At 50.2% G+C, this 26,782-nt stretch overlaps 1 protein-coding gene across 1 annotated transcript in view; it reads right to left on the bottom strand.

Moving 5' to 3' along the window:
* The window catches only part of DDX46 (DEAD-box helicase 46), a 1,041,144-nt gene that overhangs the window by 494,794 nt on the left and 519,568 nt on the right, over positions 1–26,782 (bottom strand). The window contains exon 11 of the mRNA XM_085617987.1: positions 6,733–6,854. Within this exon, the coding sequence (XP_085474113.1) occupies positions 6,733–6,854 (122 nt within the window). The remainder of the gene's footprint in view (positions 1–6,732; positions 6,855–26,782) is intronic.

Raw genomic sequence — 26,782 nt, 5'->3', positions numbered from 1 at the left:
TGTTTTTATCCGGCGCTGTGGTTGAGGGATGCTGTAGGTTCTGTTTTCTAAAGCCGTATGCCTGTAGGGTTGTGTCTACAGGCTTGTGTTACTGCAATCATTATACTATATGTATTTCACGAATTGAAACGACTTACTCATTATATAACACTTTGTTAAAAAAAATCCTTCATCCAGGACAGCTGACACTTACATAACAGAATTAAACCCGTTAATCAAATGTATTGCTCATAGATGTTTGCATCCTATGCTGCCCCTTATTTAAATGTATCTAAACTTTAGTGTTTATGTAATGGCAAGAAGACCTTAAGCTGTTTAGACCTGCCTTTGTGCCTAATTACATCCGAGGAGCCCTGCTGGGATTGAAAAAAGGTAATTTGCAGTCTGCGCATCTTTCATTGGGTGATCAGTATTGTTGTTTCAGAAATGACCCAATATTTTATGAGGTTGCTCTGCTGTTTGCACTTCCAAAAAACTGAGTTTGACAGTCAGTGGCTCTTCTGTAGGTCTTCTGTAATAGTTCTCCCATTTAGGCCATAATTTTGATTGCCCGGTGCATTCCTGCGGGTCTAGTGACGGCAGTTACTGGGCCTATTGAAACCGAGGCCCAGTTTTTTAGGAGGGCATACTAAAACCTAGTGTGAAGTACTGGAGATAAGGGCAAAAGGTGGAAATTGGAGTGACAACTGATTTTCAGGAATTAGGCATTCAAAAGCGTATTCTCTGTTGGCTGTTGCATAATAGTTTGGCAATAGGCCAGGTAAGTGTTTGAGTTAAAAGTCCTTCTTGATTTTGGCATCCAGCTATCTTGCCATATACTTTGCTTTATATATGAATTGTTATGCTAGGTACTACCATATTTCTTCACAGTGCATGATTTTGAGGTTGAACCCTCTAGGTTTAGGAACGCTCACGATTACCCACAGGTTGTGTCCTAGCGCCGCAGAGAAAAACTGAAAAACACACCGCTCAAATATGTAAAAAATAGACTCATGAAACTGAAGAGAGAAACTTTTTCAAGTATTTACAGAAGGAGTGAAGGTTAGTTCTGTGCCTAAGGGAAAGTGGGAGAGTATTCCAGAGTTTTTGGCTACCAGGTAGCAGTGGAAGAGCATGCTGAAATAGCCTCTAAAAGTAGAGGGGGCAGTTTTTCTAGAACTTAAGAATTGAAGGGGAAGTGAGGAGACCGGATTATAGTTACTGGGAATCTAAGGAGGCAAATAAGGTTTCTTGAGGAGTGGGACTACCAGAGCCTATTTCTTGGCCATCGGAAAATGGGCCTTGGCAAGTGAGTGGTAGTAGTGGTTTGTGAGCACTGAACAAATCTGCGTTTCACTGCTGGCCAAATTCGACCTGGGAAAACATATGGGGTAACTAGCGCTATATAAATATGAACCTTTTTTCCTCTTCTATCCTTCCGAATCCAAATGACTGACTAACCTATCCACTACTTAAATTACTTTCATATTTCACTATACTAATTCAACACTAATCGTCTATGGGTCTCAGAGTAGCTTGCTGAAATCATTAAATTGATCTTAAAATAGATTTACGAAAATCGTTTCCATTAATGTTACTGGCTTCTTAAATCTTTCAGTAATAATGTTACAATTTTCTAATGCAATATACAGAATTATTATATACAATATTCAGAACTAATATTGCCCTATATTTTTCAGGTAGAATAGAAAGGATCAAAAATAGCAGACAGGAAAAAACTCTCAGGTGCTCAGTACAGAAAAAGAAAAGCGGCTAGAGAAATAGAACTATCCAAATTGAACAGGTCTATTGAAACATTTCTACTTCCTCCAAAGAGTTCTCTTGAAGTTGCTTGTGCATCAACTTCAACCTCAGAAAAAGATGACGATATAGGCCTACCAGACAAGGACTTAGAAGTTAACAGCAGAGAGCAAGAAGAACAGGTTGTAGTGGATACTGCAAAGGATAACCTTGAAAATGAAGATGGTGATCAAAGTAAACGCCCGAAAATAACTGAAGAAAGCGTTAAAATAGATTATTCAGATCCTGCTTCCTGGGAAGACTTACCAATAAGTAGAGACAAATTAAGAACTCTTTTGGTTGAAAATGGGCCAAAACAAGTGAGCAAAAAATTTCCTTTAGATGAGAAAAAAAGGAAGTTTTCAGCTGTACATTATAAAAGAAAACTTCCAAATGGAGAAGTTTACCGTGAATACCTCCAGTATTCAGTATCAACCGATAAGGTTTTCTGTTTTTGCTGCAATGTATTTGGCGGAAATTCAAGTTCAAGTACAAGTCTCACTCAGAATGGATGCAACGATTGGCATAACATATCAGCAATTCTGTCTTCACACGAAAAGAGTGTTGAACATATTACCAACTTCCATAACTGGAAGGGCCTGTATACAAGTCTAAAACAAGACGCAACTATAGATAGTGCTAATACAAAAAAGCTTAAAGAAGAAGAAAAGTACTGGCATCAGATCTTAGAGCGTGTAATATCTCTTGTAAGAGTTCTAGGTGCACAAAATTTGGCCTTCCGTGGCAGCAGTGATAAACTTCATGCTCATGATAATGGCAATTTTCTTAAAATTGTGGAATTGCTCGCCATGTTTGATCCTATTATGAATGAACATCTCAGGAGAATACAAAATAAGGGTGGAAGACATGCTCACTATTTAGGCAACATTATTCAAAATGAACTGATCCAAGTGCTATCAAACGTTATCAAAGAGAAAATCATTTAATTGGTTAAAAAGACAAAGTATTTTTCATCATCCTTGATTGCACCCCAGATATCAGTCGCACGGAACAAATGACCATGATCATAAGATTTGTGGACATCGTGCAATTTTCAGGAACAGAGTCATTTCAGTCTTCAGGTGAAGAATTCCAAGAAAGCAGCCTCGTGCAAATAAAAGAACACTTTTTGGGATTTGTGCCACTAACCGAAACCACAGGTGAATCGATGTGTCATTTTCTGAGAAATCAGCTCAAAAGCTTGTCATTGTCAATTGAAGACCTACGAGGTCAGGGTTATGATAAGGGGAGCAATATGAAGGGCAAGGAAATAGGTTTGCAGAAGAAAATTCTGGATATTAACCCGTGTGCCTTCTATGTCCCCTGCAGTTCCCACACCCTGAACCTAGTGGTAAATGATGCTGCTTCGTGTTGCACTGAAGTAACAGCCTTTTTTGATGTTATACAAAGATTGTATGTATTCTTTGCAGCGTCTCCACGTCGATGGGATATACTGAAACACCATATACCATCTTTGAATATAAAACCTCTGAGTGATACTCGGTGGTCAAGCAGGATCGATGCCTTAACTCCCATCAGGTACCAGTTACCGCATGTGTATGATGCGTTGTTTGACATTACTGAAGATTCGACTCTCAAAGGCTGTTCTGGTACAATGACTAAGGTTGAAGCTGAAGGTCTTCTGAACAGCATATCTTCATTTAAGTTTGTTGTGGCAGTTGTAACCTGGCACAGTATTTTATTTCAAATCAATTTGACCAGTAAACTGCTGCAAGAGAAGCACTTTACTATTGAGAAAACAGTAAATGAGCTTAAAAATACAGAGGAGTATTTAAAAAACATGAGGTGTGACATGGAATTTGAGCGAGTTTTGGTTGATGCTCGAGAGCTAGCTGAAGAAATCAATATTGAGCCAATTTTTCAGCCAGAGATAAGAAGGAGGAAAAGGAAAATGTTCGCTTACGAATCAAAAGATGAACCCATCGCTGACCCCAAAGAGAAGTTCAGAGTAAATTACTATTTTGCAATATTGGACACGGCAATTAGTTCTGTAAAAGAACGATTCACACAGTTGAATGAAATTGCAAGAATATTTGGTTTTCTGTACAATATAAGTGACCTCAAGATGAAAACTTCAAAAGAACTCATGGATTTGTGTATCAAATTGGAAACAGCTCTAACCCAGCATAGACCTGGAGAAACCATATCTTTTCTAAAGGACATTGACGCGGCAGCTCTCTGCTCTGAACTTTCAGGAATAAGTCATCGAATACAAAAAAATGCGAAACCCGAATATGTGCTGAACTATCTGTGCCAAAACAAGTTAGAAAATGGTTTTCCTAATTTGTCCGTAGCTCTTCGTATCCTTTTGACTTTACCGATATCAGTGGCAAGTGCGGAGAGGAGTTTCTCAAAACTCAAATTAATAAAAACTTATCTGCGCAGTTCCATGAGCCAAGAGAGACTCATAGGACTAGCCACAATTTCAGTAGAAAAAGACATGGCTTACCAGCTTGACATTAGAGATCTTGTTAAAGACTTTGCTAAAATAAAGGCAAGGAAGGTATCATTGGATTAAGAGAAATAACCCAAAACACCATTGAAGTTAGAAGGGAGAAAGTTAAAAACAGAATAAAATGTCATGAACAGTGTTTATTTAGTTCTTTAATGTTTGATGTGTTTTTTGTTTAATGTTCAATACAAGTTCTTTTATATCTAATGCATTAATTATTCTAGCCTGGATGACAGGGGGAGAGAGTGATAGTAGTAAAAGGGAGGGGGCGGCATTTTTCAAATCTCGCCTAGGGCGGCGAAACTCCTAGAAACGGCCCTGCCTGCACATCGCCTGTCTCCTTGTAGTGCATTAACCTGAAGACCCTGCTAGTGATGCTATACCTCTTTATTTTTGTATTTATTTGAATGCGGTCATTAAGGTGTTTGAATCACTTCTAAAATTGTTTTGTTAGGCGAACAAGCAGAGTAAGTGAAGACAGGAGATGGTTTATATTCTCATTACTGCTGGAGAAAAAGAATAGTTCTAAGAGAGGCTTAAATCCTCAATTGAATAGAAAACAAGAATCGGACGCGCGGCCGTGAAAGAGACACGGCCGCGAAAGTGATCGCGATCAAGCGCGGCGAGCGATGCGCTTAATGAGCATGATGAGGAAAGCCATATGGCGCCTCTGCTTGTAAGCGCGCGCCTGCGCACATGCACGCAAGGTGTAGGCCACAGTGGTAGCATTTTTTGGAGCCCTTACTAAAAGTCTCGCCAGAGCAGCGCATGCACTTGCTCAGGCGAGACCAAAAAAGGGAGGGGGGCATGTCAAAAAGGGGTACTTTTCTACAGGTGAACCTGCAAAAACATCATTTCTCTACACTGATGTACTAAGATGAAACTCTTATGCATGTTAATGAAATACTTTTTTGTGAATTTTAAATGGACATTCTTATATTTTTCCATATTTGTTGCACAACGCATTTAAAAGTGAAGGTGTTTCTAAAGATGAGTGACGGTGGAGACCTTATTTGCTCCTTTTTCCTTACTTCAGTTACTGTGTAAATAAACGCTTGCCCTTTTTCATAGATTTCTAAATGTAAGTGCTCAGTCAAGTAAACAGCTGCCCAGAGCTACTGTTCACTCGGTAGCCACATGTAAAGGTCAGGAGAGTAGCAGTGGCCCGACCTGTACTCCAAGTTTACCTGGTATAAAGGCTGCACTGAGCACACCCCTACAGCGACTGACTAGGAGGTACTCGGAGACATCCTGAAAGACTGCTTTGTGTGCTCATGGACTTTCTTACAGCAATTACGGGCAATAAGTTATCTACAGTCGAGGTCTTGTAAGCATTTTCCTAATTTTGCCTCTAGGATCTCCTTGATTAAGTCTCCCCCAGTAATCTCTCTTGCATTTATTACTTTAAATGCAAAAACAGACATTCTTCAAAAAACAGGTGTCAGAGAGATGCTGCATGCTGTGACAGATGTGTAACTGGACGCATGTCTCTGATGGAGGATTCTGACTTATGATAAGCATCTATTTATTTGTTGTATAAGATTGTCAAACTTGCTGCACTGAATTATGTTTATACCATCAAACTTACAGTTGAATCCCATGGAACTTATAAAGGCACAGAAGAATGCTGCTGTGGCTTTTTTCCAAATGTGGCTAATTACTGCAGGTGACCTACAAGTTTGTAAACTATTCTTGGTTAAGAAGATTTAGAGGTAATTAGAGTAATTTGATAGTTGACATTGTGAAAAAAGAATCAAGGTTAACGAGGCACTGAATAGTTTGGTGTTCCCACCTTGTATCAGTTAGAGAACAATAGAAAATGCCAATTTTTCTTGAAAATAGCAAATACATTTAAAGGCATTCAATCTCTTCCTCCATGCCCGCTCAACAAGACTGAGTGAGTGTTATTTTTAAGTTGCATTACTCTGAAAGGCATCTCCCTTTCTTGTAGCTGGCTATTAAGGATTGGCTAAAAGCCATGCCTTGAAATCAGGTTTTAGGTTCATATCTTAAAGATTACAAGTAATGTCAAAGAACGAGATAGCTTAAAAAGTATGGCAAATTGATATGGAGACCACAAAGTGACATCACTGATCATAAGTCTTTCTGGAGACACGAGGAACACAAATTGTAAAGCAAAAACCTAGACTTAATGAGTTATATGTGCGGACTCTACAAACTTCAGTACTCTAAGGATTAACAGATGCCTTGCAGATGAAAGCTCCACGAGGGAGGCTGTGAGAAAAGCAAGTGAACAGTAAGACTCCCACGATGCAGGAAATTTGCAATCTTGATCTATTTTGTGGCAATAATAGGACCATCAAGGTTCCAGAGTGGAATATTTTGAGAACCAGAAAAATATAATACACAAGTTTTACCTCTTACCTCATGATCTCTATTTGATCTTACTTAAAGCAAAGACATCAGCAAATAGGATTAAGTCATACACATTACAAATTGCATTAAGACACTCACAGTACCTGTTCACTTATTCCTGTCCCACCATAAACACAAACAACTCTCAGCCCCACGGTCTTGGATATCTTCTTACACTCTTTGGTAATCTGCAAAGCCAGCTCTCGGGTTGGAGTCATAATAACAGCTGCACAAAAAGAAACACCATTTTTAAATTCACAAAATATGCTTTACATGAATACTTCCCAAACAGAAGCAAACTTAGTTTCATAAAATATAGTTATCAATCACAGTTTTACACAATATATGAATATATTTTAATCAAAAACGCGAAAATATATTCTATTGTCTCTTTAAGGTGAGAGTTTGATGGCTCAAAGGTATGCAGGATAGAACATCAAAGATATTAAAGAAGCAGCATGGCAAAATTAACTGAGAAAAACAAAGGTCATCCTAGCAGGCATTTCAGTGCTAACAGAGAAAGGGAAATGGATCTCGATGGTGGAAGGTCAGGTAGTGGCGCCATAACTTCAACACAACTACTCATTAGGGAGAAAGAATCATGAGAAGACGTAATTTAAAGATGGATTACAAAATGTCAACAATCATTCACAAAGGCGAGAAATGCACTCACCTAAGAGCACACTCACATAAAAATAGACTACAGGTTAATTTCATTGAGACTAACATGGTAATATTTCATACCACCACAATTAGAAGCAAAGATATCAAATACCAATTTGTAAAACACTATGAAGACTATTTGACTGAACATGCATATGCTTTACCAGTGATACTCAAAGTACGGCCCGGAGCCACATGTGGCCCTCCTGACCTGGAAAACAGCAACACTGAGTTGCCTATTACTCGACTCAGCACTAACATCAAGGAGATGTTAAGTAAAAACGGAAGCATTTATTTGAAGGGTAATCGAAGTTAAAGAAAGGAAGTAACCAGGATTATTTTTACGGCTTAATGCAGGAAACTGGCTCTATATATACTGCACCAAAGTGAGGAACAGGGTGTATAGAGTCCAAGGGTCTCCAGAGGTTTGGCAGAGGTTAAAGTTAGATAGAACCTTACTCTCTAAAGTGGTAGCTTGGTCGAGCAGTAAGGCAGTATCAGAGGACAGTGTTAAGCATTTGATGTACACGCTCAGTCAGCACATTAATTCACACACTCAAGAACTGAACTGTTTTTGTATAAAAAATATACTGTTTTATTTCGAGAACCAAGCAAGCCTGGTACAGGTAAGCATATAAAAACTTTTCAGCTACAAAACGGTGTTATTGAATACTTTCAAAATACAGTAGGACTTTGTACCAATTCGAGTTTACAGGGGTTGCAATGCTATGCACAAACTTAGTAGACTCAGTACATTGGAATCAATAGGCTTTTTTTTTTTGTAAAAATGCAGTTATTTACTTTTCGGATTACTTTTACTAACACAGTGCTGGATCCTAGCTTCAGCACTGGGGCATTTCCTGAAAACAGTTGAGTAAATGCGTTTTAGTTAGAGGTACGATTTTTAAAGATTATTGTATTTCAAAAGTTGACACTTAACCCCTTCGGTGCTCATGACGGAACGGTTCCGTCATGAGCCACGGTTGAGCTGTGCTCATGACGGAACCGTTCCGTCATGACCACGCCCGCGCAGAAAAGATCAGCACAGCAGGGGAATCCGTCCAGCATGGAAGGGGTTAAAAACAGTTGAGAAAATGCGTTTTGGTTAATGGAGTGATTTTTAAGGAATTTTCTCAGTTTTCAAAAGTCGACACTTGAAAACTTTTTGGGAGAAAAAGTGTCAATGTTCTATGAGGAAAAAGAGGTTATTGGTTTCAAGGTAGGTAATCGGTGTTTTGAGTTAGGGTTCTGGGGTAAGACTTAGGGGTCCCCCAGGGTCAGTGATGCACTGTTGTTGCACCCCCAGTGGCACTAGGGCGGCCGGGTGTAGAGTGTTGAGGCCCAATGTTATCCTATGGAGGATAGGGGGGTTCCGGTTGGTGGCTGCTGGCAAGCAGGCCACGGGGTTGTGGGAGCAAAGCTCCTAGGTTTAAGCTCAGGGCACGTTGGGGACCTAGTTAGCACCAAAGGGGCACCCTCAGCGGCACAAGGGCGGCCAGGTGCAGGGTGCTGTTTTGAGGTTGGGTGCCCTGTTGATTTCAATGGAGATTCTCCGGGACAAAGAAACACTGCAGGCTCAGGGACGAGGATCTTCCAGGAGTGACCACCACTTCGAGGGGTAAGTTGGGATGTTTAGGGTTGGTTAGGCACCACTGGGTTGGGCACACAAGGCTGTGGGGCGTCGGATGCAGGGGTGCCTTGGGACGTCGGATCTTCTTACCCGCTCTGGTCGCGGTAGGGGGGGTCCTCTGGATTGAGGCTGCAGGCGTCGTCAGGAGGCTTGAGGCAGGTCAGTGGTTGCCGGATCTCGGGGGGGACCTCCTCTTGGTATTTGTCCACTCGAGCTCGGGACGGATTCGGCGGGTGCAGAGTGTGCGGGATTCGCGATTCCTGGCTGGCACCAGAAGGGAATATGCTACTTACCAATATGCATCTGTTCTTGGCATGTAGAGCTGCAGAGCCACACACTTAGGATAATATCACCATCTGGTGTTGGGCTTGGATGATTGCATGTTGTCGTCTTCGGAAGAAGTCTTTGGTCACGAGATAGGTGACTCCTCCTCTGGACAACAGTGCGCATGGGCATCCACTCCATCCTCAGATTGTTTTTTGCCATGATGCTAAATGATGGTGTATAAGAAATAAAGAGAAAGGATGTCCATGTGTAGTGTCTAATTAAGACAATGCTGGAACAGATACAGGTCCCGGGGAGGCGGGTGGGCGTGTGTGGCTCTGCAGCTCTACATGCCAAGAACAGATGCATACTGGTAAGTAGCATATTCCGTTCGAGGCATATGAGCTGCAGATCACACACTTAGGATAGACTATATAGCAGTGTCTCCCCTAGCGGTGGTCCCCTGTATCCGTTGCAGCAGTTTGGAATAGAGTTTTTAGGACAGCTTGGCCTACTGAAGCTTGTTGTTTGGATTGCACATCAACACAGTAATGTTTAGTGAAGGTGTGTGTGGTAGACCATGTGGCTGCTTTGCAAATATCTTCTAAGGGAATGTTCCCTAAGAATGCCATGGAAGCCCCTATTTTACGCGTGGAGTGCACTCTAGGGGGAACTGTAAGAGTGCGTTTAGCTTTTTGGTAACATATTTGGATACATTTAACTATCCACCTGGCTATACCGGATTTGGAAATGGGGTTGCCTTTATGTGGTGGAGCGAAAGCAACAAACAGTTGTTTTGTTTTGCAAAAAGGTTTGGTTCTGTCGATGTAATAAAGCAAGGCTCTTTTAACATCTAAGGTATGAAGGGCTCTCTCAGCTACTGAGTCTGGATTAGGGAAGAAGACTAGTAGATCGACTGATTGGTTAAGATAGAAAGGGGAAATGACTTTAGGGAGGAATTTCGGGTTTGTCCTAAGAACCACTTTGTTACGATGTAGTTGTAAGAATGGTTCTTCAAGAGTTAAGGCTTGTAGAACAAGTTACTAACCTTCGGTAACGATGTATCTGTAAGAAACATTAGTTAGTTAGATTCCTCACCTTAGAATATCCCCAGGCGTCAGACTGGATCCGGAAGATTTTTCGTCAGCAATACCCCTTGCGCGTCGCTAGGCGTCGTCTGCGGCTCCGCGTCCGTCGTCGGCGTCGTGCGCCGGGATGACGTCGTCGGAGTACTTAGACGCCGCCCTCGCGCGCTGACGTCAGTTCTTGTACATAGCCTTCCGCGCCAGGAACGCAGAGCCATGCAAAGACCGACACTGGTGCCAAAAATAAAATCTAGGGGCCTGAAAAGGATAACCTTAACCCTAGATGTCAGTTCGCAGAACGGGGAGGATGGGTGGGTCGGTGAGGAATCTAACTAACTAATGTTTCTTACAGATACATCGTTACCGAAGGTTAGTAACTTGTTCATCTGAAAGAAACACGTTAGTTAGATTCCTCACCTTAGAATAGATACCCAAGCAATACCATCCCCGGTGGTGGGTCTGCGAACCAAGATCACACCAGAAAGTCCTGGAGGACAGAACGGCCAAAGAAGCCATCCCTCCGGACTTGGCTGTCAAGGCAATAATGCCTGGCAAACGTGTGTAGCGAAGCCCACGTCGCCGCCTGACAGATGTCCTGCAAAGGGACTCCCCGTCCCAAGGCAGTAGTAGCCGCTGTGGCCCGAGTGGAGTGGGCGCGCAGCCCAACAGGAGGGTCCTTTTTAGCCAAGGAATAGCAGATTTTTATACACAAAACGACCCACCGAGAGACGGTCCGTTTGTGCACAGCTTTCCCCTTCTTAGCGCCCACGTACCCAACAAAAAGCTGGTCGTCCACCCGGAACTGTTTTGTGCGGTCCAGATAAAAGGAGAGCGCACGTTTTGGGTCCAGACGGTGGAGCCTCTCTTCCTCTTTGGAAGGATGCGGAGGCGGAAAGAAGGTGGGCAAGGTGACAGACTGCCCAAGGTGAAATGGAGTCACCACTTTAGGAAGAAAGGAGGGACGAGGCCGAAGGACAACCTTGTCCGGATGAACAGATAGAAAAGGAGGCTTTGAAGATAAAGCCTGGAGCTCACTCACCCGTCTAGCCGAGGTGATGGCTACCAGAAAAGCAGTCTTAAGAGTCAGAAGACGAAGAGGACAATTGTGAAGAGGCTCGAAGGGAGCGCACATCAGGAATGTCAATACCAGATTCAAGTCCCACTGAGGCATTACAAAAGGGACAGGAGGGAACGTGTGTGTAATGCCTCTGAGAAAGCGTGTAACCACAGGGGACTTGAAAAGAGATGGCTGATCAGGAAGCCGCAAGAAGGCGGAGATGGCAGCAAGATAACCTTTTAGGGTGCCCAGGGCAGAGCCCTGCCGGGCCAGAGAAAGAAGGAAGAGGAGAACCTCAGAAAGAGGGGCGGAAAGGGGATCCACAGCCTTTGCTGTGCACCATGCCACAAATTTGTTCCACCGGCAGGCGTATACCGACTTTGTGGAGGGACGCCTGGCTGCCAGAATGATATCACAGACTTCAGGAGGCAAGTCAAATGGCATCAACTGCCGCCGCTCAATCTCCACGCATGGAGGTGGAGGCTGGACAGGTTCGGGTGGAGGACCGTCCCCTGCTGCTGCGACAGAAGATCCTCCCGAAGGGGCAGACGTATCGGGGGATCGGTCAACAGACTGAGTAGCTCGGGATACCAGTATCTTCGTGCCCAATCCGGAGCCACCAAGATGACTTGGGCCCGGTCGTGCCTGATCTTCTTCAGCACTCTGGGCAGAAGTGGTATAGGCGGAAAGGCGTACAACAGACCGCAACTCCACTCGTGACGAAAAGCGTCGCCGAGCGAGTGCCGCCTTGGAAATTCCAACGCGCAGAACTGCTGACATTGCGCGTTCTCTTCGGTGGCGAATAGATCTAACCAAGGCTCTCCCCACTGCTGAAAGAGACCTTGCGCCACTTCGGAGTTCAGACGCCATTCGTGATCCATCATGCACCGGCGGCTGAGTTCGTCTGCTCTGGCGTTCAGAGAGCCCGCCAGATGTTGAACCACTAGGGTGACGCCCTGGTGTTCCAGCCATGTCCAGAGGCGCAGAGCCTCCTGACAAAGGGTCCACGACCCCACCCCGCCCTGTTTGTTGCAATACCACATGGCGGTGGTGTTGTCCGTGAACACCTGCACGACACTTCCCCTGACAGAGGGAAGGAAGGCTTTCAGTGCAAGCCGGATCGCTCTCAACTCCAACAGGTTGATGTGGAGACGAGACTCCGCCGGAGACCAGAGGCCTCTGATCTCCGCCTCTCCCATATGGCCACCCCAACCCAGGAGGGACGCATCCGTCACTACGACATGCTCCGGTTGGGGAAGGGAGAGGCTCTTGCCCTTGACCCACTCGCGGTCCGTGAGCCACCACTGCAACTGCTGTGCAGTGCCCTCCGAGATCAAGACATGGTCGGACAGGTTGCCGTGATGCTGGGCCCACTGAAACTTCAGGTCCCACTGCAGAGCCCGCATGCGCCGCCTGGCGTGATGCACTAGTAGGATGCAGGAGGCCATCAGCCCCAGAAGCCGCAACACTAGCCTGACCGAAACCCGGGATAGAGGCCGAAAGATGGGAATCAGGGCCTGTATATCCCGGACCCGCTGTTCCGGTGGATGGACCCGGAACTGCGCCGAATCGAGAACCGCTCCGATGAAGAGGAGCTTCTGAGAGGGACTCAGGTGTGACTTCGGCACGTTGATGGAAAACCCCAGCAAATGCAGGAGATCCGCCGTAGTCTGGAGGTGGGAGACGACTGCCTGGGGCGAGCCCGCCTTCAACAACCAGTCGTCGAGATAGGGGAAGACTGGGACCCCTGATCTGCGCAGATGAGCTGCGACCACCGCCATCACTTTCGTGAACACCCGAGGGGCACTGGTGAGGCCGAAGGGGAGCACGGTAAACTGAAAGTGCTCTTGGCCCACCGTGAACCGCAGGTAACGCCGGTGGGCCGGCAGGACGGGGATATGGAAATATGCGTCCTGCAAGTCCAACGCTACCATCCAGTCTCCAGGGTCTAGGGCAGCTAAAACCTGAGCCAACGTTAGCATCTTGAACCTTTCCTTTCGGAGGAAGGCATTGACGTTCCGGAGGTCCAAGATAGGGCGCATGTGGGAATAACAACCACGACCTACTTCTGGACTCGGAACGCGCTCGACGGCCCCCTTGGCCAAGAGAGCCGAAACTTCCTCGCGGAGAAGATCCAAATGATCCCCCGAGATACGGTGGTGCTGCGGTGGCATGGCTGGAGGGGTCGTCTCGAAGGGGAGGGAGTAGCCCCTTCGGACGATTTGCAGCACCCACCTGTCCGATGTTATGGACCGCCAGTGGAGCAGGTGATGGCGAACTCTGCCGCCCACTGGCGTGGTATGGGCCTGAAAGCTCGGACTAGGAAGGCTTTGAGGCGGATGCTGCCGGGGTGGATGTGGGCTGACCACGTCGGCCTCCATTTCCGCCACGGCGGAAGCCACGTCCGCGACCGCGCGCAGGTTGGTTCTGCGGCTGGTGGCTTTGCGGACGTGAGGAGGCGCCCCTTCCTTGGCCACGAAAGGGGCGAAAAGCGGAGGTGTGCGCCCGCGGAGCCGAGAGGCCCAAGGACTTGGCCGTAGCCCGGGAGTCCTTAAAGCGGTTCAGCGCACTGTCCGCCTTCTCACCAAACAGGCGAGTGCCATCAAAGGGCATGTCCATGAGGGTGTTTTGGACATCCCCGGAAAAGGACGTGGACCGCATCCAGGCGTGGCGGCGGAGCGCCACCGTGGTGGAAATCGCCCGACCTAGCGAGTCCGTGGTGTCAAGCCCACATCTTATGGCGTGCCGTGCTGCATCCCTCCCATCGGCCAAAGCCTGGGTAAGTCGTGTCCGGACCTCCTCCGGACACAGGGGCAGCACGTCCTCCACCGTATCCCACAGGGAATGGGAATAACGGTCCAAGAGACAGGCGGTATTTAAGGACCGCAGGCCCAAACTAAGGGACGAGAACAGTTTCTTGCCAAACTGCTCGAGTCTCTTGGAATCCCGGTCCGGCGGAGCGGTCGGGAAGGAGGATTGGGAAGTAGAGGCCTGGATAACCAGACTCTCGGGGGTGGGGTGTTGGGACAGGAAACTGGGGTCGCCCGGAGCAGGGCGGTGGCGCCTGGCAACGTTCCTATCCACAGGAGGAACTGTGGAGGGCTTGGACCAGGTGCCCTGCAGAACGTCAGTGAGGGCCTCGTTGAACGGCAGCAGAGGCTCAGTGGAGCTTGCTGAGGTTTGAAGCACCTCAGTGAGGATGTTGGTCCTCACAGCCACGGCAGGCAACTCGAGCCCAAGGGCCTCAGCCGCCTTGCGCAGCACCACAGAAAATGCTGCACCCTCCTGCGAAGCCACGGTCGGAGAAGTGAATCCAGCGTCTGGCGAAGTGTCCAGCCCGCTGGCCTCCCCCAGTTCATCTGCCCAGTCCTGAGAAAGCTGTGACTGAACAGCCAGAGGGTCGTCGAACCCCTCCCAGTCGCCCCCTGCTTCCGATTCCTGATAAACAGGAGGAATGATCGGAACCGGACTGTAGAGATGGTAGGTCTCAAGCGGCGTCGGATGCGGCGTCGGCGGACGCCGTGCCGGCGTCGGGTCCGGATGAGGGCTAAACCGGGGCGTCGGCGTCACAGGCGTCGGCGGCGCCGGTGACGGCGTCGGTGGTTCAGGCGTCGGCGCCGGTGGAGGAGTGACAAGGTCAACCGGCGTCGACTGGGGCCCAGGCAAGGGCCCCGCGGGGACCTGCGGCGTCGAGACCGGAGTCGTCGACGGCGCCGGGGCCGGAGCCGCCGGCACGCGAGGTCGCCCAGTCGAGTCCGCGGGGCCCGAAGGCGCGCCAGCGGGTGTCGACGGCGGGGCCAGGCTCCTCATGGCCGAGAGGAAGGCACTGATCTCCGCCGGCGCCGCGTCAGCCCCAGGGACCGGAAGGTATGGGGGCGGACGCGGCGCCTGCGGCTCCGCCGGAGCCGCGGGGGTGGAACCACTTGGACCCTCGGCCGAGTCGCGCGACCGGCGAGGGGAGTCCGAAGAGCGATGTCGCCGCTTGGACTTCTTAGAGTGTCGAGACTTACCCGACGACTTGGAGCCCGACGAGCGATGGTGGCGTCGGCTAGGGCTCCGCGAGCGATCCTTGGACCTCCTCCTGGACCGGGATCGCGCACGACGCGGAGCCGAGTGGCGAAGCTCGAGAAGCTTGCGGGACCGCTCCCGCCTAGCCTTCGAAGTCAGGGCCTGACAGTCGTTGCACGACTCCGCGTCGTGGTCGAGGCCTAAGCAGTAGAGGCACCGGCGGTGGTGATCGGTCACCGACATCAGTCGATGACAATCTTCGCAAGCCTTGAACCCAGGCATCCTACCGGCACCAGATGTCGACAGACAAGGATCAAAAATGATCAAAAAGATTTAGTCAAAAAAGACTAAAAGGGGTAGCTCTCCCGGATCTGCGCTTACTGGCGCGGAAAAAAGAAGAACTGACGTCAGCGCGCGAGGGCGGCGTCTAAGTACTCCGACGACGTCATCCCGGCGCACGACGCCGACGACGGACGCGGAGCCGCAGACGACGCCTAGCGACGCGCAAGGGGTATTGCTGACGAAAAATCTTCCGGATCCAGTCTGACGCCTGGGGATATTCTAAGGTGAGGAATCTAACTAACGTGTTTCTTTCAGATTGTCACTTACTCTCCGTAGGGATGTGATTGCGATAAGGAAAGCTACTTTCCATGTTAGGAACTGCAGTTCGCATCTATGCATAGGTTCAAATGGAGGACCCATGAGCCTTGTGAGAACAATATTGAGATTCCACACTGGGGAAGGTGGTAATCTTGGAGGAATAATCCTTTTAAGACCCTCCATAAATGCTTTGATGGCTGGCACCTTAAAGAGGGACAGGTGTTGTCTATTTTGCAAGTAGGCTGATAAGGCCGCTAGGTGTAGACATATGGAAGAATACGCTAAATTGCATCTTTGCAAGTGTAGTAAATAGCAAATAATGTTTTGGATGGAAGCATCTAGTATGTCATTGTTAGCGCAGTAAATGGCGAATCTTTTCCATTTTGCTGCATAACACGCCCTAGTAGTAGGTCTTCTAGCTTCTTTTATGATATTCATACAGTCCGGTGGGAGGTAACCGAACTCTAAGACTTCAGGAGCCATGGTTCTGGGTTAATAGAGCCGGGGAGAGGCGCAATTTTTGATGTGGAACTAGCGATAGTTCTAGAAGTGTGGTGAACCAGGGTTGACGTGCCCAAGTGGGAGCTACTAGGATCAGTTTTAGCGACTGTTGTTTCAGCTTGCGTACCACAAATGGAATGAGTGGGGGAGGCGGAAAAGCGTACGCAAATCTGCCTGACCAGTTCATCCATATTGCATTGCCCTTCGACTGTGGGTGTGGAAACCTGGCGGCGAAGGTTGGGCATTTTGTGTTTTCGTGAGTGGCAAACAGATCTATGTCTGGTTGGCCCCATTTTTGGAAGAATGGGAATAGGACTTTGGGGTGAAATTCCCATTCGTGGCTTTGCGGTGTCTGGCGACTTAGGAGATCGGCAACCTGGTTGTGAACGCCTGGAAGGTGTTGCGCTAGCAGTTAGATGTTTTGGGGGATTGCCCATCTCCAGATTTGTTGTGCAAGTCGGGACAGTTGGGAGAGAATGTGTCCCCCCCTGTTTCTGTATGTAATACATTGTCGTCATATTGTCTGTGCGGATGAGGACAGTTTTGTTCCTTAGATGTACTTGAAAGGATTTCAGTGCTAGGAACACCGCTAGAAGTTCGAGGTGATTGATATGGAGCAGTTTGTGTTGAGTGGTCCATCTGCCCTGAGTGGTGTATTGAAGGAGGTTGGCTCCCCACCTCGTGAGAGATGCGTCGGTGGTCAGCACTACTTGTGGAAGAGGCTCTAAGAACGGCCACCCTTTGGACAGGTTGATGGTGTTCCACCATTTTAGTGAACGAAGTGAGCGACTGTCCACCAACACCAGATCGGTAAGTTGTCCGTGAGCCTGGTTCCACTGTTGTGCTAGACATTCTTGCAAGGGCCGCATTTGAAGTCGTGCGTGTGGTACGATGGAGATGCATGACGCCATCATGCCTAACAGTTGCATAAACACTCTTGCTGGAAGAGAGTGTTGCGTTTGAAATTTTGAGATGAGATTTTTTATGTTGGCTATCCTGGCTGTGCTGGGATAAGCTATGGCCTTGGATGTATTTATGGTGGCTCCCAGATATTGATGTATGTGGGAGGGTTGCAGTTAAGATTTGGGATAGTTTTTTTTTTTTTTTTTTTTTTTTTATTGGCATTTGTAATTGTGTACAAACAGAAAACAATCATAACATTGCGGTCACATCACAACAGCATCCTTCATCCAAGTTTGTCTATTCATTTCCTAAGCAGAGGTCTCCCATACCCACCGCCTTTTACCACATGTACTAATCGCTTATTAAGTCTGTTGCTGCATTTGCAAATATTGGGTTAGATACGCCCAGTAGTCCCTGGGCTGCGACCCGGCAGGAAGTTCTTCTTCATAAGTCCTCAGGGTATCTCTGCAATACGTTAAGTCCGTAAGCCAGTCCTTCGGCTTCGGGCTCCGCCTGCCATTCCAACAGATCGAGACCCTCCTTTTGGCCATTAGCAGCGCAACCACACAGAATCTACGCTTTAGGGCTCGAAAGTCAGGCAGCAGCCCCAACAAACAGGTTTTGGCCTCGCAGCGCACTTCACCGCCCACCATAGCCCCAAGCATCTGCATCACCTGCACCCAGTATTCCCCAATTGCCTCACATGACCAGGCCAGGTGAATGAAATCTGCCCCGTCTGCCCCACAGCGCTCGCATCTAGAGTCCACCCGCAGACCATATCGGTGTAGTCTGGCCGGTGTGTAGTATGTCTGGTGTAAGTATTTGAAATGCAGAATGCGGAGATTACCATTAGGTGTCAGCATGCCCGTCAAAGTACAGGCAGTAGCCCATTCATCCTCTGTTAGCGGAGTGTCCAGACAGCCATTCCACTTCTCCATGGAAGCGTTCGTGGTTGCCGCTATGTCCACCTGCATCTTCGTATACAGTGTGGATACCAGGTGTTTGCTCGCAGGTGTGGTGATTAGCCACTGCAACGCGGTTAGCCCCGGAGGTTCCAGCGGGTACGTTGGGTACAGCCGCTTCACAGCCCTTTGCAGTCTATGATAATTAAAGCGAAATAAGGCAGTCATGTTACTAATGAATGTCAGTTTTTCTAGCGTTTTAAAAGTCCCATCTTCGTACAAGTCCCCCATGGTGTCAATGCCCACTTGGCGCAGCAATTCCAGTCCCATTTTTTCTTGCGTGACCGATATTGCCGGGTGCCATTGAAGCCGGAGTGCCGGGGCATACAGTGGCAATTTATTAGCTTTTCTGCCCATGGTATGCCACGCTTTGTTTGTGGCATCGAAGGTGTTTATGTCTTTCATGTGCAAAGGAGGCCTGCGATGGGTGATAATCGCCTCGAGTGGAACTGGCATAGCATCCCCCTCCTCAATCGCAGTATGGGTGAGAAAACGGGACTTTGTGATACCAAAAATGTGCATACTGTGCTTGTGCGCAGAGGTAGTATAGGCAGAAGTCGGGGACCCCGAACCCCCCTCTACTGTATGGCAACGTCAGTGTCCGCATCTCCACCCTGGCCGTCTTTCCCGCCCAGATAAGTCGAAGGACCATCGAGGTAATCCGTCGGAACACCTCCGCTGGAGGGTGAATAGGGATGTTAGTGAACAGATAGAGTAGCTTCGGCAGTACCACCATTTTAACGATAGCAATTCGATCAGCCACCGATAGTGGCAGTTGGATCCACCTCCCCACCTTCTCCTCTAGTGCGTCAATCACCTTCCCGTAGTTAGTCCTGATCACGACTTCCGGGTCCCTGTGGTACCACACACCCAAATATTTTATCGGGTCCATCTTCCATTCCAGAGGATAGTCCATGGGGTGTGGTTGCGTGCTATCAGTTAGGGGAATGATCATGGACTTGGCCCAGTTTATAATGACACCGGATTGCCGCGCAAATTTTATATACTCCCTCAACAAGCGATTCAGATTGGCCTGTGGGTCCCTCACAAAGAGTAGCATATCGTCGGCGTACAATGATATGTGCAGTGGCCGCTGCGGAATCTGCAGGGCCGAATAATGGTGCCCCTGTCTTATTTTGCACGCAAGGGGCTCCAACGCCAGCGCAAACAAGAGAGGGGACAGGGGGCATCCCTGCCTCGTCCCCCTCCGAATGTCAATGGTGTCTGAGATGTAATTATTCACCCGAACCCGTGCCACAGGTGCATCATATAATAAGTGGATCCATTGGAGGAACATGGGCGGGAATCCCATCCTCCTCAGCACCGTGTTCATATAGGTCCACTCCAAAGAATCAAAGGCTTTGGCTGCGTCCAAGAAGACCGCCGCCGCCTTCGTCTCAGGCGTTAGATAGTGCGTGAGTGCAAACAATGTTCGCGTGTTGTGTGCAGTGGAGCGTTCTGGTATGAATCCAGATTGGTCGGGCAGGACCAATCTGGGCATGAGCGGGTTGAGTCTGGCCGCAAGCAATTTTGCCAATATCTTGTTGTCCACGTTTATAAGGGACAATGGTCTGTAGGAGTCGCAAAGTTCCGGGTCCTTTTGTGGTTTGGGTAGCGCTAATAGTATCGCCTCTCGCAGGGTTGGCGGTAGGTGTTGTTGCTCGTGAGCATTACCATACATTTCCACCAGATATGGGGCTAGTTGGTCAACAAACGCCTTATAAAATTCGCCAGTAAAGCCATCGGGGCCCGGCGTCTTGCCATTCGGCAGCGACTTAATTACTTCAGTAACTTCCTCTACCGTAATAGGCTGGGATAGGTATTCGCGGTGTGTGTCCGATAGCCACGCTATCGCCACGTCCTCGAGGTAGTCTACGATTTCGGCCTCATTGGCCGTTGGCCTGGATGCGTACAGTTCACCGTACGCAGCCACAAATTCACCCAGTATTGCTTGTTCACCATATTTCCGCTCCCCTTGGCGCCCACGAATCACCTGTATGTTTTGCGGGGCACGTCCCTCGCATATGGTAGCCGCCAGGCGCCTGCCCGGTCTGCCGCCCTCGCCATACGCCCTCGCCACTTGTCTTTTCGTTGTATATTTAATTTCGTCTTCCGCGAAGCTCTGAAATTCAGACAGTGTTTTCCTAATGTCCCCTAGTATCCGAACATTCTGTGTGCTCTCATACTCCCGATCTAGAAGTCGCAGCTTGTCTTCCCTGGCTCGTATCTGCTGTTGAATGTCTTTTAGAATACCTGCGTTAGTGCTTATGCAGACGCCTCGTATGGTGGCCTTGCAAGCCTCCCACAGTACTCCCGGGTCGGTCGCAAAAGTCGCATTATTGTCAAAAAAATCCCGTATCGCCTGCCCAATAGTATCGGCATAAATGGGGTCCATTAGTGCTTTGGCATTAAATCGCCAACTGAATGGAGGTGGCGTGTAGTTCGGGAGCTCCAGAGAGAGGAGCACCGGGCTGTGGTCTGAGAGTGTTCTGGGTAAGTGCCTAACCTCCCGTGTCCACAATGCTATATCCCCAGTCACTAGCCAGTAATCAATGCTGGACCAACTGCCGTGCGATGTAGCTACATGTGTGGCCTCCAACTCATCCGGGTGTCTACTTCCCCCGATGTCAGTGAGTGCCCTATCAACCATTAGATCCTGGAGGACACGCATTGCGCGCCTGTGTGGTTCCGTTGTCGTGCCGGATCTATCGACATCATCACAGAGCGCAAGATTAAAGTCTCCACCCCAAATCACGTGAGGGGCCTGCAACTCACGCAGTTTACGCAGTTTACCCCACAGTAAGTGGTAGAACTGCGGGTCGTCCACATTAGGCCCATACACATTCACCACAGCTAGCCTCTGTCCCCGCAGGAGACCAGTTAGTATTACAAATCTCCCCATGTCATCTGTCTCAACCTTATCTATCATATACTTCAGCCCCTTTCTAACCAGCACTATTACCCCCCGTGCGTATGAGGAGTAGGATGAATGGTGTACCGATTCAGCCCATCTCCGTCCCACATTCATTCGGCGTGTCGGTGCACAGTGTGTCTTCTGTATTAGTGCAATGTCTATGCGCTGCCTGTCTAGGTATGCCAGCGTTTGCCTAATTTTCTTGGGGTTGCCAAGCCCCCGCACATTCCACGTTAGCAGTCTAAGATACCCCGCCCCTATCCTGTTCTCAGCCATCGCTCATTATCTACATGTGTGCACCAGTCACCCCCACCTTTAGTGAGTGCGCCCCAGTAGCTGTCGCAGCGGGCAAGGGCCCCATTAGTCCTCGTCAATGGTACTTGGAGTTCAGCGATGCATCTCATGCGCAGTGACCAACAGTTCAACTTCCCAACCACAACCCATGTCCCCCCACCCACTTTAGCACCCCAACCATGCCAAAGACATACCCCACAATTAACATCAAACATCAAATTAACTGAATTCGGGGATCACCCTTTCGGGGGACCGCCTAGAACACACCTCTCCATCCAACTCAATGGATGTGGACGGGATCATATTATGCTTTGGAGCTCAATAGCTCCCATATCAATGCAGGCATCTTAACAACCCTCCCCAGGGCCTAGCGCAGCAGCCGTAATGATCCATTCCATCCGAATCGCAACACTATTTTCCTGCTATTTGACGGGCAGCAACCAGTCCTTTGCTTATCATCCCTCCCATGTCTGACCTTCATGCCCCTGATCCAGCCCTGACTGTCAGGGACCATTTCTCCTGTTACCCAGCTATCTGGGCCTTTCCCAGGCCCATGACTTACACGGTATCTCATTACAGAATGACTACTTCCATCATTAGGTGGGCTCTATCTTTTTATGGCAGTGTCCCTCCATAGGCCCATAGACAGAAGCCAGCGCTTCCCCCCGCAGAGCTGTAGTAGCAGTAAAGTTACCAGTCACCAGCCTGGCATAGGCCTGAATATCCTTGTTCGCGGCGGTCGCACTCACCGTCCTTGACAGCCCATATGTCTCATTGTCGTCCATGTCGATCCCCACAGTCCTCGTCAGGGCCGCAGATGCACCACTTGGTGGGGAGTGTCTTCACCAGCCTTCCTGTAGCTCACTTTGCAATACATTAGTCAGTTTCTGCACCCTGATCAGCCCTCTGCTTCTCTTTGCGCTTGGCTCCGATTTTTTTGATGAGTTCATGTGCCTCCCGAGGCGAATGACACAGCGTCGCACGCCCGCCATGCGTTATGCGCAGCCGGGCGGGATAGAGCATGGCGTAATCAATCCCCAGGTCACGCAGTTTCTTTTTGACCGGATTGAATTCCTTCCTCGCCTGTTGGACTGTGAACGTGAAGTCTGGGTAGAATGCCAGGGTGTTTCCCTGGTGCGTGATCTGTTATTTTTCCCGTGCTATGCGGAGGATGGCATCGCGGTCTCTGTAGTTGAGGACCCTGGCGACTATAGGACGCGGGGGTGCCCCAGGCTGCGGTCTCGGGGCCAGCGACCTGTGCGCGCGTTCAATCAGGAACATTGGAGACAGGTTCTCCGCGCCCACAACGTCCTTAACCAGCTCCTCAACATAGGTTTCCATCCAGCCAGTGTTGGTGGACTCCGGGACCCGCGTAATTCTCACGTTATTGCGCCTCGACCGCGCTTCCAAATCCTCCATCTTGCTTTTCAACGCCTCCAGCAGCCTCAGCACATTTTTGGGCCGTGTTTTGCGAGACGTCTTCCACCGCCCCAAGTCGGGTCTCCGCCTCCGTCAGTCGCTCACCGTGCCCCTCAGGCTTGGCCGCCATGTTGTCGACCCGCAACGTGATGGTATCCAGTTTACCATGGATGTCTTGCAGGCTTTGCTGGATGGCCCTCAGTGCCTCCGCCATGCTCGGAGGTGGCAGCTCTCCCACGTCCGTTACTTAGACTGGCGGCGCTGCAGCGCCTTTGGTCTGACGCTTGGTTTCAAATGTCAGTTTGGTTTGCGACTTTTCCGGCTTCCCCATCTCGTCCGAGTCCCTCGCTGGCCACCAAGGTCCCGCTCGTATAGGCACCGGGCGGCACTGTCCCCCCCGCAGTTGCGATGTATGTCAGCTTAGCAGGACAGTGTGTGCACAGCTCTCCGTAGCTCCCCTGGCTGGCACCTCGTCGTCTCACACCTCGCGTATTTCACCGTTGCCACCCAGCGCCAATGGTGTCCGGCTGGTGCCCAGCATTCATCGTCTGATCAGCAAATTCATGTGGCCATCTGCGTAGCGCCCGCAGTCGCAGCGTTTCGTCGGTGTCACGGGGAGCTGGCCACCTGCAGTTCACCGCGCATCAACAATGGCGGCCATCACCACGCTGCCATGGCATTGCTGGCATCCACGTGTAGCGGCAGCCGCTCAATCCAAAGATCCCGGGCCAGCGCCCCCCACAGTCACGGCTTTTCATAGGTACCTCATCCGCCACTGCCAGCTGCCCCCAGCCACGCAACTGTACCGCAGCCAGAAAGTCAGCACTCACCCCTGCAGCAGGTAGGCAGATAGGCAGGCATCTCGCAACTCCCACACAATACGATCTTGTTCCCCTGTGAGGCTCCAGCAGCAGTCCCAGCACGGGGCTTTCGTTGCCAGTCGTGGCCGTTTTCGTGTCTCGCCGTATTCGTCAGACTCACCGGATCCTCCGTGGCAGATCAACGCATGTGAGGGATACGCAGCGCCGTAAGCTTATTCCCGGCAGGCATCCATTCAGCCAGGCATAGTGGCCGCCAGCAGCATCGCGGCTACGTACTCCCGGGCGCCGCCATCTTGGGAACCGTTAATCGCGCTCACCGCCGAGTGAAGAAGTCCGTATTTCTGGGGCTAGCAGGTCGCTCGGTCGGCTCTCGCACTCCCCATCTGTGCAGCCCAGCTTCCGATCCTCTCCGTGGTATTTGCCGGCTGCGGCGCTCCTTCTTTCATGCCTCTCGCGCCATGTATTTCTCCCGTCCGGCGGAGCTGTCTCAAGAGGCAGCCATTCCGCTGTGCGCCCTCTAGCGCCCCCAAGATTTGGGATAGTTGATGGTAAATCCCAAATCGTGTAGGGTTTGAATAGTGCGGTGAGTGTGGAGAACGCATTTGTCGAGAGTATTGGCCTTTATGAGCCAATCGTCGAGATAGGGGAAGACATGGATTTGTTGTCTCCTGAGATGCGCTGCTACAACTGCTAAGCATTTGGTGAATACCCTGGGTGCGGTTGTCACTCCGAATGGTACAACTGTGAACTGATAGTGTTGCCCGTCTACCACAAATCGTAGATATTTCCTGTGAGCGGGATGCATAGGGATGTGAAAGTATGCTTCTGTAGTAGGGGATCTCTGTGTATAGTCATAATCTAGTGAATAGTCCCGCCCATGTGCGTGGACCCCGGAGCAATAAAAAATAATCTCTTAAGGTGTCAAATCATGTAGACCTGCATCCACCTTTAAGAGAGAATTTAATTTAAAGACAGATAATGCAGCCTATACCCACAGGCTACACTGTCCAGTACTTCAACTAGAATTCCACCAACATCCACAAACAGCACTGCCTGTCCAGCTTTTCTCCCCACAGGAAAAAACCCTGCCTCTACCAGCAAAAGCCTCTAGAATGATAGAGAGGAAGGAATGCACAGACAAGCCCCATAGGCTGCCATTATGTGGCTGAGAACAGGATACTGTGCCTTTAAGAAAACTTTCCAGATTTCCAGAACTTTCCCAGTATCCCAGAATGCACAGCAGGTCCCTTCTACTTTCAGTTCTTTTTTCCGGCTCCTGCTAGCAGGACCCTGGAGCATTGAGCTCTCCCTTTTCAAGGGTTATTTGTTACTTTTCAAGTGTTAGAAAGTCCTATTTCCTTCTGGTGTTTTCAGAATGACTGGCTTGTTCGACAAGTGTCCTGATTGTGGAAGAAAAAAGGCTAAGTCAGACACACACAGGGTGTGCATCGTCTGCCTTCCCCAGTCCCACGTGCCTGAGGAGTGTGAGATCTGCCGCTCTTTTTCAGCCAGGACCCTGAGAGAGAGGAAGAAGATCAGGCTCCAGGTCCTGGAGGACAGAAGGCTGAAGGCACGAGGTGGGTCTGGAGGGGCTGATTCTGCCCATGCTGAGGCCTCTGGGGGGCTCCCCAGGGGCAGGAAGACCAGCAAGCGTCCCCACTCCCCGTCGACGTCGTCGTCGTCGAGGGAGATGACTACGGTCTATTCGCCATCTCCCCAGGGCTCTGGGGAGAAGCGGCGTCGACGATCGACGTCGAAGGAGCTGAACAGGCCGCCGTCGACGACATCGGCATCTTCTGCGACGACGCCGTCGACGTCGCCGTCGAGCCATCGACGGCGAGATCAGGCCCGGCGTCGGCGCTCGCCGTCGAAGGGGGAGCGCCGCTCGCCGTCGGCGAAGAGGCGACGCTCGCCGTCGAGAAGACGGTCGACGCCACGGAGGTCGACGTCACGCAGGTAGACGTCGAGGAGGCGGCCGACGTCGAGAAGACGCTCGACGTCGAGGCGGTCGACGTCGAGACAGCGCAGGGGGAGCCCTGACGCCAGGAGTAAGAGGGGAACGGAGTCGCCGGGATCGGGGTAATCCGTGGTGTATACACCCCCTCGGAACCCTACGCCATCACCACCTCCGCCTCCGCCACCACGGCCGACTCCTCCACCACCACCGCCAACACCACTGCCACCGCCACCGCCAGTGCCACCACGGCCGGTGTCACCACCTCCACCTCCACCTCCCCCTCCGCGTTCTATACCACCTCGCACTCCGTTGGGGCCGCCTGCAGTTCCACCGAGGTCGGTCTCCCTGCCCAGGTATCCGACTCCGCCGCAGGGGACGCCGAGGCCGCGTCACCCACAGTCGCCGGGCCCGGCTAGACCGTCGGACAGGCCGAAGCAGAGGAGGTCGCGCTCCCGCTCCGGCAGGAGGAGAAGGTCGCGGAGCCATAGGAGGTCGTCGTCGTCATCGGGACGGCGCCATAGGAGGCACAGGTCCAGGTCACGCACACGGTCCTCGGCCAGGGACTTCTCGCCGACGCTGTCGGACTCCCCGGGGACTAGGGTGTCTCCGGTGGATGATCTGGTCTCCTTCCAGGAGATGCTGCTGCGGGGGGCAGCCAAGTTGGGCATCTCGGTGACGGTACCGACGCCCACGACGTCCGTGATATTCGAGACTCTACACAAAAAACACCTGTCTCGCCCTCTGCTGCCTCTAGTGCCGGGACTGGTGGAACCCGCGTTGGAGTTGTTCCTCACCCCCGCGTAGACAAAATCCGCTCCCTCACGGCTCATAAAAAAGTATCGGGCCCCGGACTCGGACCCTGCTTTTTTACGGATGGACCAGAAGCCGGACTCTGTCATCGTGACGGCGGCGAGGAAGCAGCATGCGACTGCACCTTTATCGACGGTCCCGCCCGACAAGGAAAGCCGCTGGCTGGACTCGGCGGGCAGGAAGGTGTGTGGGACCACGTCTACCACCATGAAGGCGGCAAGTGCGGGGGCACTGTTGGGGCGTTACGACCGGGCCCTGTGGGAGTC

This window comes from Triturus cristatus, chromosome 7 (genome assembly GCF_964204655.1).
Source record: "Triturus cristatus chromosome 7, aTriCri1.1, whole genome shotgun sequence".
In the NCBI taxonomy this organism is placed as follows: domain Eukaryota; kingdom Metazoa; phylum Chordata; class Amphibia; order Caudata; family Salamandridae; genus Triturus; species Triturus cristatus.
Note: the sequence above shows the minus strand (reverse complement) of the source record. Positions and strands in the feature narration are given on the sequence as shown.